At 44.0% G+C, this 18,940-nt stretch overlaps 1 protein-coding gene across 1 annotated transcript in view; it reads left to right on the forward strand.

Annotated features, from left to right (window-relative positions):
• Positions 1-18,940, forward strand: part of LOC124722737 (Down syndrome cell adhesion molecule-like protein Dscam2) — a 184,026-nt gene that overhangs the window by 43,114 nt on the left and 121,972 nt on the right. The window contains exon 6 of the mRNA XM_047247879.1: positions 18,625-18,880. Coding sequence (XP_047103835.1) covers positions 18,625-18,880 — 256 coding nt within the window. The remainder of the gene's footprint in view (positions 1-18,624; positions 18,881-18,940) is intronic.

An 18,940-nucleotide genomic window follows, 5' to 3' on the forward strand; every position in this document is an offset into this window, starting at 1 on the left:
CTTCAGGACTTGAAACCGCATGGGGAGAGATCGGGGCTGCATCTAGGATGTGTAACCCGAAGGAAACTACTGCAACATAGTCGAAACAACCTTGGCAACATGTGGGCGGGCGTTATCCTGCAACAGAATGATGCTGTCCGTCAATATTCCTGAGCTTTTAGACTTGATGGCGCAATTCAAATTTTACAAAGTGTCTACGTACTTCAGTGCTTTAATTGCGATGCTGTGTTCCAGAAAGTGAATGTGCAGCGGGTCCTTACAGTCAAAGAAAACGGTCATCATGAGTTTTTTGCTGCTGGTGTGCACGGGTTTGGAATATTTCAGTGGGGGTCATCAATGTACTTCCACGGTTGGCTCCGACGAAACTCTCCGGCTTAAAATGATGACACAATGTTTCATCACCCGCAACAATATGGGGCAGGATCAACGTGATACCGTTCCAGGTGCTTCACTTATGTCAACATTGTTTTCATCTTCTTTTCCTCCCTCAGGCTGTGCGGAACCCACCTCGTGTATATTTTCAGGAACTTAAGAAACACTTTAATGGTGGCGTGAGCTGTACCGTGACTGACGCACAACATGAGCCGATTGTCTTCCACCGTTTGCCATCGTTCACTTCTTATGGCAGCATCAACCGCAGGCGGCAATGACCGAAGGGGTAATGACACGATGAGCCTCTCGTGGCAGACTTCTGTTTTTCAGTGACACTCGAAATTCCACGTAAACACTCGCGCACGTGACATCATGTTCGCCATACACGGCGGACATTCTGGCACGAATTTCATTTCCTGGCACTCCTTCCGCAGTCAAAAACCGCACTGCTACTCGCTGTTTCTCTTTCCTGGCCTCCATAGAGAAGACGGACGCACACACGACTCACTGATCTCAAGCGTCGAGCACGTCTGACAGTCAAATGGCACAGCGATAAACGTTCGCGCTGTTCCTTCCTGACTGCCAATAAGGGCACTTCTACGGTTACACTTACTTGGCTCACCAACGTCTGTGCCATGTTTCGTTATATAGTCTGTATATGTGTAACTTAAAATACACTGGCTGTTAGACAGTGGCTGGATTCTTAGGCATAACATACTGACGACATTCCGCTTCCGTGTAATCTGTTTGTGTTCATATTACTTCAACTGAGAATCAAAACACATTCTAAACACTTTTCTGTTAGTTATGCAGATGCGGCCTGGAATCCTGTCGAGAATCTTATCCCTCTGTTAGCTAACCACGAAAAATGTTTACTATAATTTCAAAAATGGCTCTGAGCACTATGGGACTCAACTGCTGTGGTCATCAGTCCCCTAGAACTTAGAACTACTTAAACCTAACTAACCTAAGGACATCACACACATCCATGCCCGAGGCAGGATTCGAACCTGCGACCGTAGCAGTCGCACGGTTCCGGACTGCGCGCCTAGAACCGCGAGACCACCGCGGCCGGCTACTATAATTTCACATGACAAAGTTCGCACGTGTTTAAAACGAAGTGCCGTGATGCAAAGTTTTGTGACGGGGCTCGAACCCACCACGTAATCAGATTGTTAACTAAGTAAAATCAAATGTTATAATTATATCGAATTTTCTCACCAACAGCGAAATGTTTGATTTCTTGCTCAACAGTAGTGAGATGTGTCCGCCCTTGACTAGAAATAACGGCACCTGTCGTTATTGTTGACAGCACGTGAAGAGACATTAAAAATGAAAATTAGTTGTAACTAGTAGTTCGATGTGCATATGGTAGGGCTAGAAGTGTATCAATGGAACTTTTGTTCTAGATTAGGATTCAAACCCACATACGTGCCTTTCATGGAGACCTAGAGGTGCTTGCAATCTTGAGGAAAACAACGAAATGATCGAACTAAATCGTTCTGTGTCGGTCAGATACGACAAAAGAGGAGATCCGAATTCGAATCCCAGTCCAGCACCAAATTTTTCACGTCTCAAGATTAAATAACATAAGAGCTCTGTGACCTTCGTGTTCTGTAAATGTAAAGTCGCAAGCTTGAGTTCACTCAATTCCCTAGTTTCTTTAAATCACATATCGGATATCGGCTAAAGTTATCAGTCTGATGTACCTTAAACATAATTCGTTTCATTTTCGAATCCACCTGCAGTAGCAAAAAGTTCCAGAAATATTTCCAGCAAACAGATCATGGTTGCGTCAAGATCAGAACAGTTTACGCTCTAAAGATTCCTCGCCCCACAGCACCTCTCGGGTACCCGCCATAACCGCCGCCTGCCGCCAACGTCAGACTCCTCCGACCAGGTAAATGTGGCGCGGCGCTATGAGTGTATTTATCAACGGTCGTTTTCTTACTTGAAGTTCTCTTATTTATCTCGCAGTTACGATCTGGATTTTTCATGCCTGAAACTTATGAACGTTATTCAAGTGTGATGAAATATAGTCGCAAGAGGAAAATGGTCTAACATTTCTGACATATTATTCGCTTCGGGTTTAGTAGAGGGGTGAAAGAAACAGAGGCAGATGTGAACAATTGCGTTGTGTGTGGGACGAGTGCTTTTGGGCAAAACACGCAAGAAAAAATATTTTTTGCATCAGGAATCATTGTTATGGCATGAATTATTTCGCACATTCGCGAGGCCTCGATTACGGACAATGTGATGGAGTGCGAACATTTAAGTGTCATACATTTTCATTTCAATAGGCAAGGTTCAGGGGTCGAGAGCTGTAGTACTGCTTGCTCTAATTCAAAACAACAAAAATCAAATGGGTAACTATTAATGCGTTTTTGTTTGATCATTAACAGTCGGCTCGTTGAGAATTCAAACAGAATATTCCTACTGGTGACTAGTTATGATGTCTTCATACAGGGTGTCCAGGAAAGGACTCCCTGACTCCCTGATTTCAAAATTAAACATCTCGAAAACGAAGATCGATAGAGAGATGCAGTAAAAGGTATGTTTATTGTGAAATCTGTAAGAAGTTTGTACAGCGGTTTGAAATAATAGTTACAAAAGCTGCTAACAGATGGCGCTGTAATCGCCCTACGTAATGCCTAGTATAAATAGTTATCCGAAGCCCAGAGCGATCAGTTGCACTATTGAAACGTGAAAGGAGGTTAGCGTACCGAAGGAAGAGATTAAAACCATGCACTCCATTGGACAACACGTTTTTCTGGTGCTAGAGTACCACAGGTTAGAAGAGAGTCCTGCGGCAACAAGGCGAAGTTTTCAAGCACGATTTAATGCTCCAAAAGGACCCGATGCGAAAACCATTCGTACGCTCTTCGCAAAATTTCAACGAACAGGCAGCGTAACTAATGATCTAGTGGCGCATGTTGGCCGCAAGCAAACCGCAGTTACGCCTGAAAATATCGCCACAGTTTCTGGAATTATTCAGCGAAATCCAATGTCATCCGCCCGTAGAATTGCATCTGAGGCTGGTTTGAAGCGTTCCAGCGCGCAGAAAATACTGAGAAAGGGCCTACACATGTTTCTATTCAAAATTCAAACGCACCAGGCCATACCTGTACGAGCTGTGCAACAAAGGGTTGCCTTTGCTAATCAGATGCTCACAACGATTGATAGTGAAGGATTTGATGTTGGCTGCATCTGGTTTACAGAAGAAGCACACTTCCACCTGAATGGATACGTGAATAAGCAGAACTGGCGATTTTGGGGTTCCGAAAAGCCATATTGGTGTGAAGCGAAACCCCTGTATTCTCCTAAAGTTACTGTGTGGGCTGCAGTATGCAGCAGAGGCATTATTGGCCCTTTTTTCATTCGAGAAACGGTCACTGGTGCACGTTACGTTGCAATTTTGGAACAATTTGTCGCCACACAGCAAGCGTTAGAGGATCGACCAGGTACTGAATGGTTTATGCAAGATGGAGCCCGACCACATCGGACCGCACGAGTGTTTCGCTTTCTTGATGAATACTTCGGGAATCGAGTAATTGCTTTGGAATATCCCAAATTTACTGGTGCAGGCATGGATTGGCCTCCATATTCGCCGGATGTGACTCCCTGTGACTTTTTTTTGTGGGGCACAGTGAAAGACATGGTCTACCCGAAGCATTCCGCCACGCTGGACGAGCTTGAATCGGCGATCTCTGTGGCATGTGAATCCATTTCGGTTGAGACACTACGAAATGTGATGGCGAATTTCATTCTTCGTTTGCGCCACCTCCGTAGTGCCAATGGTGAACATTTTGGAAACATTGTGATGTGATTGTTTGCAAAGATTGTTTTCATACGATTATTTAACTTATGTATGCTGATATGAGCTGTACAGCGTACAGCGCCATCTGTTAGCAGCTTTTGTAACTATTATTTCAAACTGCTGTATAAACTTCTTACAGCTTTCACAATAAACATACCATTTACTGCATTCCTCTATCGATCTTTGTTTTCGAGATATTTAATTTTGAAATCAGGGAGTCCTTTTCTGGACACCCTGTATTAACTTCATAAGAAGAATTATTGGCTGAGCTCTAATAAAAAGACATATACTCGAGTAAAGGGCTGTGTGAACATAATATTTTGCCTGTGGTGGCTCAGAAAGAGTGTAGTACATTACGAAAATATCCTCCGTGGAGAGCATACCGCAGCTGGTATTTTTTTTGCCAACAACTAAGAAACGTATCGGTCGCAGTGTAAGAATAACTATCTACAAAACTTCATCAAGTGTCGACACTACACGATAACACATTCTGCCAATTTCACTACCAAACTACCAAGGAATTTGAAAAGTCATCTATCACACATTTATTCTTCTGATCGTATTTCCTAAAATGCTTACTTTTGAAACCCCTCATCTAAAAACAGTCCAGGAAATTCCTCTCTGGACGAAAATCCACTTCTAACCTCTTCTGACGACATCTTTTACTGAGATCCAGTATGTTTCTACAGGCGTGAAGTCGGCACCTACCATTGTCCGACTGTTTTGGATAACACGAGATAACATACGGTTGATTAATTTCTCTCTGACGTTTACTGTTGAGTTCAATAAAACAAGAACAAAGCTATTAAAACACGCACTGTCTTAATTCAAATTAAATTCAGATTACCATGATATCCTTCCGACGAAAGTCTATTTTAATAAAATATGAAGAATCTGAATCAGGAGCACCAAATAGTATTATATTACTCATTATTACTCATTCTTGACTTCGAAATGGTCTACGTTTACTTGCTGTCCTGTGTCACAAGGAAGTAGTATGGAAATGTAGCATTTCATAAGTGAATTAAGTAAAATTTCCTTATTGATCTCCGATCCGACTACTTGTCGCTCTGCCACGAAATGGCTAAAAATGTATCATTCAGCGACGCTGGACTCAGGGACCAAAGGTGCCCGCATTTCACAAGCGACATGGCGCTCTACGCTGTACAGCTCATATAAGCATACATAAGTAAAATAATCGTATGAAAACAATCATTGCAAACAATCACATCACAATGTTTCCAAAATGTTCACAAGCGACCTCACTGCTAACGAAATACTGCAACGTGGCGCTGTCCATTATTTCTGCTGTCCTGGCAAGGATAGATAAGCTCGCAACGTAAAAGACGAAATTAATTGCAATTTCCACATCGAACGACTTCCCTGGACTCAAATCCACCTTAAGTTCAAAAATGGCTCAAATAGCTCTGAGCACTATGAGACTTAACTTCTGAGGCCATCAGTGCCCTAGAACTTAGAACTACTTAAACCTAACTAACCTAAGGACATCACACACATCCATGCCCGAGGCAGGATTCGAACCTGCGACCGTAGCGGTCCCGTGGCTCCATACTGTAGCGCCTAGAACCGCACGGTCACCCCGGGCATCCCACCTTAAGTGAAAATCACTCAGATTATTTAATGGAAATCGTAAGAATATATCAAGTAAAGCTAATTCTGTGTCATCCAGGAAGTAACTAGTCGGTCACAGGGTTGCCAAAGGTATCCTACGTTTTTGTCAAGATTAAGTTGTTCTTCTACCATAAAATACCAGTCTTTATCCTTCACGCAAATGTATACATAGGTACTGGAGTACCTCAAAAACACCTGTCACTAATTTAAAATCATTGCAGTTATGATACTGAAGAGTCGATTTACGTTCAAATGGTTCAAATGGCTCTGAGCACTATGGGACTTAACTTCTGAGGTCACCAGTCCCCTAGAACTTAGAACTACTTGAACCTAACTAACCTAAGGACACCACACACATCCATGCCCGAGGCAGGAGTCGAACCTACGACCTTAGCGGTCGCGTGGTTCCAGTCTGTAGCGCCTAGAACCGCTCGGCCACTCCGGCCGGCCTCGACTTACGTCCAAGAGGCGGTAGGCAGATGGAGCACTTGGTATATATCTTCGTTCGTCTACAGAAGGGTGCCAAAATAGGTTTTCCATCGGATTGGTGGACATGATTCATCACACATGCGTTGGAAGCCCTCTGCAGACTGCGGTATGGAGAGGTTTGCTGTTAATAATCGCAGGTAGATAGCTCTCTAAGTCACACACAGAACACGCTATTATATACGAGTCGAATGCAGGTTATACTACACCACTGATACACCGTGACAGAACAATGGAAAAAATGGTTAAATGTATGATAAATGATCTGCCACAACATCTCCCTCTCTCTAGAATGCATCATCTTTCTACCATAAAACACACCCCGTTACAACCCTGCTCAACTAATTGCTTCATCTACTTCCTATCTTCGTTTAAGGCAGATCCACGTCAATTTAGAGGCAGATGGTTCTTTTTTTTTCAGGAAAGCATCAAAGACAGCAGTCAAATTTTATGAATCCCTATTGGCTCAATAGATATGCAGCAACTGTTCTTTGATGTATTTGTTAGCTGACACCACATTGTTGTGACTGGTAGGTGTACAGAGAAGTACATTGCAAATACTGTTTGTTAGAGTTTCAAACATGTAAACAGTCTTGCACAGGGTCAACCACGCAAGCCAATCTGTAGTTGTATATTGCAGGCCCCAAGCTGGTAATACAATGCTCTTAGGCTAAGGACAATTTATAAAAATCTATAGGGCAGCTGGTGATAACTTTGGGGTCACACTTTGGCTTGCGATCCAGCATATTTATAAATTTATTACTCTACATATGGTGGGCATCCACGTTCAACAATTTACTCCATTCGTCTTATCGTTCTCCACGAAAAAGTTACTGTTTCCCTGGTTCCTAGTACTTCCATGCCAACTCTTTCTTGTGTTCCTCATACCGTTACAGCCGGCCGGAGTGGCCGAGCGCTTCTAGGCGCTTCGGTCTGGAACCGCGCGACCGCTACGGTCGCAGGTTCCAATCCTGCCTCAGGCATGGACGTGTGTGATGTCATTATGTTAGTTAGGTTTAAGTAGTTTTAAGTTCTAGGGGACTGATGACCTCAGATGTTAAGTCCCATAGTGCTTACAGCCATTTGAACCATTTTCAGCCATACCGTCACATCCTCATCACTATGTACAAGAATTTTCCTGCTCCAAGCACACACTTTATTCAACATGTAAACGCCACAACAGACATTCGGATTTAGGTTGTGACATGTTCGGTATGCCTGTCATCATTGGCGATGATGTGGCGCGACGAATGGCGAAATTCTGTATGGCCGTTTGAAGTGTCGGAACATCGATGCTGTCGATGACATCCTGAGAGGCTGTTTTCAGCTCAGAAATGGTTTTGGGGTTATTGCTGTACACGTTGTCTTTAATATAGCCCTACACAAAGGAGTCGCATATGTTCAGAACAGAAGAATATGGCAGCCAACTGAGGCCCATGCCAGTGGTCTCTGGGTAACACAGAGCCATAATGTGGTTCCCAGAGTGCTCCTCCAGGGCATCAAACACTCTACTGCTTCGATGGGGTCGAGCTCCGTCTTGTGTGAGACACATCTTGTCGAAATCAGGGTCACTTAGCATAATGGGGATGACATCATCTTCCAAAATCTTCACATTCCATTCGGTAGTCACTGTGCTATCAAGGAATATTCCACCAATTATTCCGTAACTGGACATTGCACACCACACATACGCCCATTGAGGGATTCTCAGTCCCCCAAATGCGCCAGTTTTGCTTATTGACGAACCTATCCAAATGAAAGTTGGCTTCACCGGTAAACCAAACCACACAGCGCATACCAGTTCCCATCATTACCCCGTGGCCATCCATGCAATTTGAACATCTTAACGCAAACCGTTGAGAAGTTATGACGATTTTATTTCATATAGTTCAATAATTGTCACTGTGTAAATAGGGCAATGCACCTTGTTCAAATGGTTCAAATGGCTCTGAGCACTATGGGATTTAACAGCTGAGGTCATCAGTCCCCTAGAACTTAGAACTACTTAAACCTAACTCACCTAAGGACATCACACGCATCGATGCCCGAGGCAGGATTCGAACCTGCGATCGTAGCAGCCGCGCGGTTCCAGTCCGAAGCGCCTAGAACCGCTCGGTCACACCGGCCGGCAATGCACCTTGTACTTGTCGCTAAATCACACTATATTAATCAAAGAAGAACCCTAGTATTTGATACCGCTGACTCTATAACACTTAAACATGCTGGCAAAAGTTTTGCAATTCTGACTTCCACTGGGACATAACCCCTGACCTACTGACAATCAGAATAACACTCATTGAAGCATCATGACAGAGTCCCCGTTATCTAATGAGGAGGTGCTGGTTTGGTGTGACCTAACGCACCACTTAGCGCACAAGGTTCAAATGGCTCCGAGCACTATGGGACTTAACAGCTGTGGTCATCAGTCCCCTAGGACTTAGAACTACTTAAACCTAACTAACCTAAGGACAGCACACACATCCATGCCCGAGGCAGGATTCGAACCTGCGACCGTAGCAGTCGCGCGGTTCCGGACTGCGCGCCTAGAACCGCGAGACCACCGCGGCCGGCTAGCGCAGAAGGAATGCTCTGCAAAGGAAAATTAAATCCTAAGCCAGTTAACCCAGGGCCTGCCAGGTGCGGAGATCCCGGTCACGCTGGGTGTTAGACATCAGAAGATTATCAGCTGTCGATGTACCTTAAATATGTCAGTGCGTAAAGGGAGAAAATTCTACTTTAGGACAAACAACAGTCTATTCCGTGTACAAAGTAATTTGTTACATGAATTACCATACACATTTGGGTTCAAGATGCGGATATTGTAATCTTAGGAAAATCCTATACAAACTAGAAAGATCTTGTAGAAAAATGAACATAAAGAAAATTTTGATTAAGGTCCCTAGCAACTTAGTACCAAAAACCTACTAAGAGTATTCCAACTGTGATAATATAAACAAAACTATTGTAGGTGGGAAATAATTTCCATCTGCCGTATCACCTCCTCAAATTTAAATCTCAAGATCACATGTGAAGTAAGTTGCTGAGATGGGCGCGATAGAATGCGAATAATTACTCCAGTGTAATGCAGACCTGAAGTGACAGCACGCTAGTGACTTCGACATTTAACGCTGAGCAATGCGACATTTATCTTTCGAAGAATGCAGCAATAATCTCGGCAGCGTTCGGCTGTTTCGTGTGTCACCTCTTGTACCTGTTGATCTGGAAAAGATATGCTGGCCTCTGACTGAATTTAACAGTCTAAAGTACTCCTATTTTTCCACGAAGCGGAAAACTGTATGTGTCCCCACCTAAGACATTCGCCAAGGTTGGACGACGTGCGCAATGTTGCCCCTAAAAATTCTCGCAAGAACGTTAACTATAGCAGCTCTTCTCGTGTCCTCCACTACAGAGATATACAAGAAATCTCGCACAGATTCGGCTGACACAGGGCGTTGTGAATCAACAAAGTGTTCACAGAAAAATATCTCACTCGGCATCACCAGAAAGCATTAAGTGCTCTGTGCAACACACGACACCTCCAGGGAGGGAGTGGCCTGAATTACACCCAATAATTGACTATGTTGTTGCTGATTTCCCTCACTGTACCGCAGCTTCGCTTCTTTCCACGACTGGTATTTGCCAATAGGTGTGCTTGTTACTGTCCATCGTTGCTTACTCGACCAATACGAATCTCCAAAACAAACACCTGCGTATGCTTCTTCCCGACCAACCAGCATTAGAGTTCCCTATATGATAGTATCACGTGATTTTACTGTTTACGGAAGATCAGTGAAGCTGCATTTTGTGCTTTGGTGTCGAGCAAATCCAAAGGCCGCGTCAATTGTCCACCGACTGGCCTCCCTGCTGCGAGGGTCGCTCTGTTATGACTCACTAAGTGTATTTCCCCGTCGCACTCCTGCATTGCCAACTGGCAAACCTCTTTCACTTCAGTTCCACTTTACTACCAAAATATTACGTATCTATCTGCATGGTAATGAGGTAGCAATGGTTAGTACCGTGTACATGCAAGCCACGTATGTTCTTATTACACTTCGTACTACGCAGATAACCTAATTGCGTTAAAAGTATGTCTTGTGACGTATCAAACGAATTGGCTTAAGGAGTAGAATCGATATAATGACGAAATTAACATGTTAGTGGTAAATATTACCGTGAGACTTCACAATTTGAAACCATGCCATCAGTAACATAGGCATGAGAGAGCGATCACCCAGTAGCAGCTGTTCATGTGAGTGAATCAGATCACACTTCTTTGCAATTTTCAGTTTCGAGGTTTTCCAAAAAACTATTCGAAATGAAGGGCTGAAATTCAGTTTTCTTCTAGTTCTGTAGCCAGTTCAAAATGAGGGCCTATAAAAAGTTCCCTGATCTGTGAACAGATAAACATAAGGGTTTTCCCTTTTTAGGAATTGCGCGTGGAGAACTGTTGACGTGATTGAACGCAAAGCTATTTCTACACAAAAATTTTACGAAATACCATACTTCGGAGCCCTCAGTTTCCATATATAATGCCGGAAGCAATATTAATGATTCATGAACAACGTTAACCATTCCAGGAGTTAATTACTGTCACTTTGGCTGACGTTTTTTGGGTGGGCATGTCTGAGGTCCTCTGATGAACTCTCGCCAGATAATACGCAGTGAGTGAAATCGGATCACGTATAACGTAAAGACGCTTCGACTGTCAAAATTTTAACAGTGAATTATCGAAGTTTTGAATTTACTGCACTCAAGGATGGTTATCACGTTCAAATTAATTTCAGAATCGAGAGCTGGATGAAACCCGAAGTAGGAAATTCCGAAATATTTAACGAGTTACACAACGTAAGAGGCGGTAGTTTTCGTTGCAGTCGACAAAAACATTGTGTCTTTAGAGGTCGAAATATGAATCTGTCTGCGAAGTTATCTGGGCGCGAGTAACCGATCGAGGTGTATTTCAATTAATCATCGGGTGTTTTTCCCAGCCACCCGGTTCCCCTATAGCAGTTGTAAAATCAGTCAAATAATGTCTACGCCCAGTAGCGTGGAAGTTCTCCAATCACACAATATTAGTTTCCCGCAGCTTTAATGTACCAAGTATAGACCGGAACGGCTATGATTTATTTGTAGCTGGTACGGACAGACAGTATTCGAAAATACTTCTGAACGCTTTCTCCGAAAACTGTCTTGAGCAACTAGTGTGACAACGCACATCCAGTGGAAGTATTTTAGACCTCGTAGCTACACACAGGGCTGACCAAATCGACAATGTCAGTATAGGGACAGAGATTACTGATCACGATGTCACCATAGCCACGATAGTTACTAAAGTTAATAAATTCATCAAGAAGCCCAGAAGAGTTTTGTACTGGAAATAGCAGATAATCAGTTGCTAGCATCCTACACAGACAGTACATGGACATGATTTAGTTTCAATATGAAACACATAGAGGAATTATGAGAGAAATTTAAATTGCTTGTAAATCGCGTTCTGAAGAAGTGAATGTCGATTAAGCGGTTTAAGACCTGAAAATAGTCATTGTCGTTTAATAACAAAATTTAGAATATGCGTAGAAAACAGACGTTGTTGCAATCTCGGTTCAAACAAGAATCCAAAAGCCTCTAAAGACAGAAGTTACTAGAAGTTCGTGCGTCCACAAACAGATCTACGCGCAAAGCTTACAACTTCCACCGTCATACGTTATCGAAAGTTAGCGAAAGGTCTTGCCGAGAATCCTAAAAAAAAAATGATGCCACGTAAAATGGCTAAGCTGGTCTCAAGGTTCCATTCAGTCAATCCTATACCAGTCTAAAGTGGCAGCTGAGGACAGCAAAAGGAAAGCTGAAGTCTTAAACTTCGAGTACAGACAGAGCACCGTTTGACCGCCGCGCTAACACCAATATGGGGGCCTTCCTGGAGTTGAACAGCAGGTGAAAGAGATGAATACCATTAAGTCACCTGATCCAAGATGAAATCCCATTTCAGTTTTACAGAAAGTGCTCCTTGACATAGACTTCTTAGTTAGCTTCCATTTATTGCGAGTCTCTCGCCCAGCGCAAGGTCCCAACCGACTGAAAAAAGCGCTTTTGACCCCCGCATATAATTACGCAAAATTACAGACCAATATCAGTAACGACGGTTTGCTGCGGAGTTCTTGGCCATTTTCTGGTTCGAATATATTAGATTTCCTTTAGAAAGAAAAGCTTCTGTCTACAAATCAGCACGGATTGAGAAAGCATTGCTCGTGAAAAGACAGCTTCCAGTTTTCTCGCACGATACCTCGAGAACCCTGGCGAATAGATTTCTGGAAAGCATTTCACACGGTGCCCCACTGCAGACTGTTAACGAAGATACGAATGTCCGGAATGGATTCCGATTGGGATCCACACCAGGACAGATGTGAGGAAGCCATTGAAGTAAGACGTCTTAAACAATAGAACCCAGTATCGTAGACTTCTTAAGTAATAGAACCCAGTATCCTAGACTTCTTAAGTAATAGAACCCAGTATTTTGTCCTCGAGGGCGACGTTCATCCGAAACAAGGATATAGTGAGGAGTGCCCCAGAGAAGTGTGATAGGACCGGTGTTATTCTTTGTGTACATAAATGATCTGAAAGACATAGTGAGCAACAGCCTGCGATTGTTTGCTGATGATGCTGTGGTGTACGGGAAGGTTTCGTCGTTGAGTGACTGTAGGAGGACGAGAGCTGACTTACACAAAATTCAAATTCGTTTCATGAATGGCGGCTTGCTCCAAGTGCAGAAAAACGTAAGTTAATGTAGATGAATAGTAAAACCAATCCCATAATGTTCGAATACAGCATCATTAGTGTACGGCCTGACACGGTCACGTGGTTAAATATGTAGGCGTAATGTACGGTAATGAGGAAGGCGAATAATCGACTTCGGTTAATTCTGGAGAAGTGTAGATCGTCTATGATGGAGATCGCGTACAGAACATTTGTGCGACACATTCTAGAGTGCTAGACGAGTTCTTGGGATCCCCATCAGGACAGATATGAGGGAGCCATTGAAGCAATTTAGAGATGTGCTGCTATATACAGTGTGGTACCGTTATGTTCGATCAACACAGGAGATTATAGAGATGCTTTGGGAACGCAAATGGGAATCCATGGATGTAAGAAGACGTTCTTTTTGTCAAAAACAGTTGGCAAACTTTAGGGAACTGGCATTTGTGACAGACTGCACAATGATTCTACTGCAACCTACGTATGTTTTGATAAGTATTGAGGTCAGCAGATTCGCAATGCTTTTCAACCAGCAAGCATAAGAAGTCAAGAGTAGTCAGAAGAAACGGCCAACTATACTAGGACGGCATTCCTGCCGCATGTTGTTGCTGTGTCCTTCAACACTGGCAGGCTCTGTAAGAAACACCCAACAAAATGTGTCCTTTGTCCTTCAGCGCGAGTGCAAAGATGCTGGCTTCCGTAGAAGACAACTTGGGTCTAAGAAGACCAGGAATATACGAGATCCCGTGTCAGTGTGAAACATCATATATTGGCCAGATGTGTTGCACTGTCAAAGACAGATGCGATGGACACGTATGACTTACAGTAGTAGGTCAGCCAGAAAAATCTGCTGTTGCTGGACACTGTTTTGATGAAGGACAAGGCATGAATCAAAGGGAGATCAAAATCCTCTCGTGCTCCTGTACGCACTGGGACGCCACCTTTAAAGAAGTAGTGGACGTTCTTACATTTAACGACTTAATTAACAAAGGGACGTCCTTTCATCTCAGCAAAAGGAAATCAACAATGGCGGCACTAAGAAATCGTCGGGCGCAGACGAAAATAATCAGCGAAATAACGTCAATAGAGAACCAAAACCAGAACACCTAAGTACGGCCCACCACTTCGCCCGCACGCATTCGCTGGGGCCCGTGGCTTGGGAAATTGGAAATTTGTGTTAAGTTCCTATGGGACCAAACTGCTAAGGTCATCGGTCCCTAGGCTTAGACACTACGTAATCTAATTTAAACTAACTTAAGCTAAGGATAACAGACACCAGACACACCCATGCCCGAGGGAAGACTGGAACCTCGGACGGGGGTAGCCGCGCGAGCCGTGGCAAGGCGCGTAACACCGCACGGCTACCCCGCGCGGCCCGTCGTTTGGGACCGAACTTTACTGCGCCGCACATGCGTTCGTTGCTTCCTTCTCTGACTGGGGTCTTGGATGTCAGCGTCCTCTGTGATGACGTATAGATCCACATCTTGACGCCAGTGATTTCCTGGGAAATTGGTCTCTAAATTGGCAAGCTACAGTCGCACATGAAGATAGCGAGCAACTGCCTCGTGGAAATACTGTGCGGTTTCAACAATATGATCCGACGCTACACCTGACAACCTATCAAGCAATTACTGTGTTGTTCTAGTTTAAAATGTTCAAATGTGTGTGAATTCTTAAGGGAACAATCTGCTGAGGTCATCAGTCCCTAGACTTACACACTACCTTAAACTAACTTACGCTAAAGACAACACACGCACACCCATGCCCGAGGGAGGACTCGAAGCTCCGGTGGGAGGGGACGCACAATTCGTGACATTGCGCCTCTAACCGCGCGGCCATTCCACGCGGCTGTTCTAGTTACAGGGGATTCTCGTCCTTCATAAATATTTAGTAAATAATGTAAAAAATGGTTATGAATCACTGCATAACACAGATATAAGTAGACGAAGATCTCGTCAGAGTCTACAAAGCAAGTACAGAACTCAGACAGTGATATAATTCCCAGCTCTTAAAGATGTGATGTAACGTGAATGTGACTGAGGAAAGGAATGTCTGTCATGAGGTAAGCTCCGCCTTATATGCTTTGCCAGGCGACAGCCACTGCCCAACAAATGGAACAGATGGATGGTAAATGATCATACAATGTAGGTTTTCACGCCCGGTATTGTCTTCACTTAAAACTTTCGGGCTGATAGGCCGTGGTCGATGTATAAAATTCTCCCCTGACGTTTCGTCTCCTACTGCGGGGCTGATAGGCCGTGGTCGATGTATAAAATTCTCCCCTGACGTTTCGTCTCCTACTGCGGGGCTGATAGGCCGTGGTCGATGTATAAAATTCTCCCCTGACGTTTTGTCTCCTACTGCGGGAGACATCCTCCCAGGTAAAATGGCGAACTGCAAAGAGAACCCGATTAAGCGCAGATTATATGGGCTGTGCAGAAGGCGCCACTGTCCATCACGTGGCGTGGCCTATGAGACTGTCTCTGGTAATGCCAACATTCTCGACTCAAAGTAATCGATCGTCATGTTTCCGGTGCAACGCTGACATCCAAATTTTATCCAGCTTAACACCTTCCTCTTTCCTGTTAAAATTATTACGGAGTTTATCAATCTCGATAGCCTCTCTACACATGTGTGCATAATAATGCAAGCTTTGAGATATGGTACTCGTCTCGCTGAATTTTATTTAATGATTACCTTCCTCGTAAACAAGTTCTGCTACGTCCGATTTATCCGTGTGACCCAGGCGGCAATTCCTCCTGTATTCAGCCAGAGGGGTGTTCACACTTCTCTTTGTGATACCGATATAAACCTGTCCACAACTACAAGGAATTTTATATACCCTTGGTGTAGCCAAAGGATGTCGTGCATCTTTTGCCGATCTTTAATGTTCTTTTATTTTGCTGGTGGGTCTAAAATGGTTTCCACCCTATACTAGCTTAACACTTTCCCAATGCGATCTGTGACCTTACTAATGAACGGAAGGAAAATCTTGCCGTTTGGCGGCTTTTGTTCGTCGTTGCTCCTGATTCTCCGCCTAGAGCGAAGTGCTCAGTCTATCTCCTTACCAGAATACTCATCCTTCGCGAACATAGGCCGTAGATATCCAATCTCATCTTTTAAATAAACAGGTTCACAAATTTGGTACGCCCTGTCTGCCAAGATTTTTATTACACCTCTTTTTGGTCTAGGGCCGTGGTTTGAATCTTTATGCAGATAACGATCAGTATGTGTGGCCTTTCTATACACCTTACGGCCCAACGTTCCGTTCTGTCGTTTAATCACAGACACATCCAGAAAATCCGTCTCCATAGTAAATTGTATTTTCGTGTTAATGCTGTTTAGATGCATCAGGAAGACGTCCAGCTCCTCTGTGTGCGTACGACGAAATTGTCATCGACATAGCGATACCACATGGCTGGTCTCTTACTGGTAGTCTCCAACGGCCGTTGTTCAAACGTCTCCAGAAACAAGTTAGCCACAGCAGGACTAAGAGGAATGCCCGTAGCCACCCCGTCAATCTGTTCATAAAAGTCACTATTGTATTGAAAGTAGGTTGTGGTGAGGCAGTGTCGGAATAATACCACAATATCGGTAGGAAAAATATTCCCTATGCATGAGATAGCTTCGTTTACCGGAATCGTGGTAAATAACGACATAGTATCAAAACTGACGAGGATATCATCCGGGGCCACACTCATTTCCTTTAACTTGTCAATGAAATGAGCCGAATTTTTAATACGACTGTCAGTCCTACCAACATAAGGTTGCAGTAATGAAGCAAGGTCTCTAGCCAACTAGTGGATGGGACCGCCTATAGTGCAGACAATTGACCTCAACAGAACCTCAGGTTTATGCACTTTGGGTAATCCATAAAGTCTAGGTGGATACGCTTCTGTTTTACAAAGGAGCATCTTATCGTCAGAGGAGAATGAAGACGCTTTCACCAGTCGATTGGTCCTTTTTAAAATCATTCATAGTCCAATCCGTCTGAAGTTTTTCTGTAATTGGAGGGAACCAAATTATTATTGACCTTTCTATGATAGTCCTCCCTCTTCAATATGAAGGTGGCCTTACCCTTATCTGCAGTAAGAACCATGATCTTTTTATCTGCGTTTATATCCCTTAGCGCTTTACTTTGTGAATGTGACAAATTACTGTTACATGGCTTACATATACGTAAGATACTAGCTGTTTCCATCCTAATTACAGGCACAAAGAAAGGCACTGAGGGATATAAACGCAGATAAAAACATTATTGTTCTTACTGCAGATAAGAGTAATGTCACCGTCATACTGAAGAGTGAGGACTATCATGGAAAGATCAATAATATTTGGGTCCCTTCCAATTACAAAAAACTTCAGAAGGATTGACTGGTGAAAGCGTCTTCATTCTCCTATAGAAAGGCCACACACACTGATCGTTATCTGCATAAAGATTCAAACCACCACCCTAGACCAAAAGGAGGTGTAATAAAAACCTTGGCAGACAGGGCGTACCAAATTTGTGAACCTGTTTATTTAAAAGATGAGACTGAACATCTACGGTCGACGTTCGTGAAGAATGACTATTCTAGAAAGGAGATAGATTAAGCACGTCGGTCTACGCAGAGAATCAGGAGCAACGACGAACAACAGCCGCCCAACGGCAAGATTTTCCTTCCGTTCATTTGTAAGGTCACAGACTGCATTGGGAAAGTGTTAAGCAAGTATAGGGTGGAAACCATTTTAGACCCACCAGGAAAATAAAAGAACATTTAACATCGGCAAAAGATGCACGACATCCTTTGGCTATACCAGGGGTATATAAAATTCCTTGTAGTTGTGGACAGGTTTATACCGATACCACAAAGAGAAGTGTGAACACCACTCTGGTTGAAAACAGGAGGAATTGTCGCCTGGGTCACACGGATAAATCGGCCGTAGCGGAACTTGTTTCGAGGAACTTAATCATTAAATAAAATTCGGCGAGATGAGCACCATATCTGAAAGCTTGCATTATTATGCGCTCATGTATAGAGAGGCTATCGAGACTGATAAACACCGTAATAATTTGGATAAAATTTGGATGTCAGCGTTAGACCGGAAACGTGACGATCGATTACTTTCACTCGAGAATGTTGGCATTACCAGAGACAGTCTAATAGTCGACGCCACGTGATGGACAGTGGCGCCCTCTGCACGGCCTATACGAATCAGCGCGCTTCCTCGAGTTCTGTTTACAGTTCGCAACTTTATCTGATAGGATGTCTCCAGTAGTCGGAGTCGAAACGTCAGGGAAGAATTTTATACATCGATACGACTGGGAAGTTTTAAGTGAAGATGAATGGTAAACGTTTCCAATATCAAAGGAGTCAGCTCAGGTCATGAAAATCTCCAGAGTCCGACTGCGGCGCTATACTTCCCCAGGCCCTGCCTCATTAGAACAGTGAACTTTATTTACTAATACTGACTTTCTTTTTTTCAGATATTCCAAAACGGATTTCACTGATAAATAACTACCATTCGTAGGTGATGCGTCGTGTTGCACTACTGAAACTCGAAGCCTGGCTACTCTGTGAACGCAGGTGACGGTGCAGGCTGGCGGCGTTTCGGTGACGGGGCGGCTGTCGCTGTCAGGACTGCGGACGACGGACGCGGGGGTGTACGAGTGCGTGGCCAGCAACGCGGTGGGGGAGGCGCGCCACGCAGCCCCTCTGCACGTGCTGGGCCCGCCCCACGTGCGGCCCATGCGCGACGCGAGGCTGGTCGCCAGGGAGGACGCCACCTTCCACTGCCGCGTCACCGGCTACCCCATCAGCGAGGTCCACTGGGAGAGGGAAGGTAAGCTGTCTGCTAGTCACAGCTGACCCTATGGAGCGAGCGGAGAATGACTGCTTATAT

This window comes from Schistocerca piceifrons, chromosome X (genome assembly GCF_021461385.2).
Source record: "Schistocerca piceifrons isolate TAMUIC-IGC-003096 chromosome X, iqSchPice1.1, whole genome shotgun sequence".
In the NCBI taxonomy this organism is placed as follows: Eukaryota; Metazoa; Arthropoda; class Insecta; order Orthoptera; family Acrididae; genus Schistocerca; species Schistocerca piceifrons.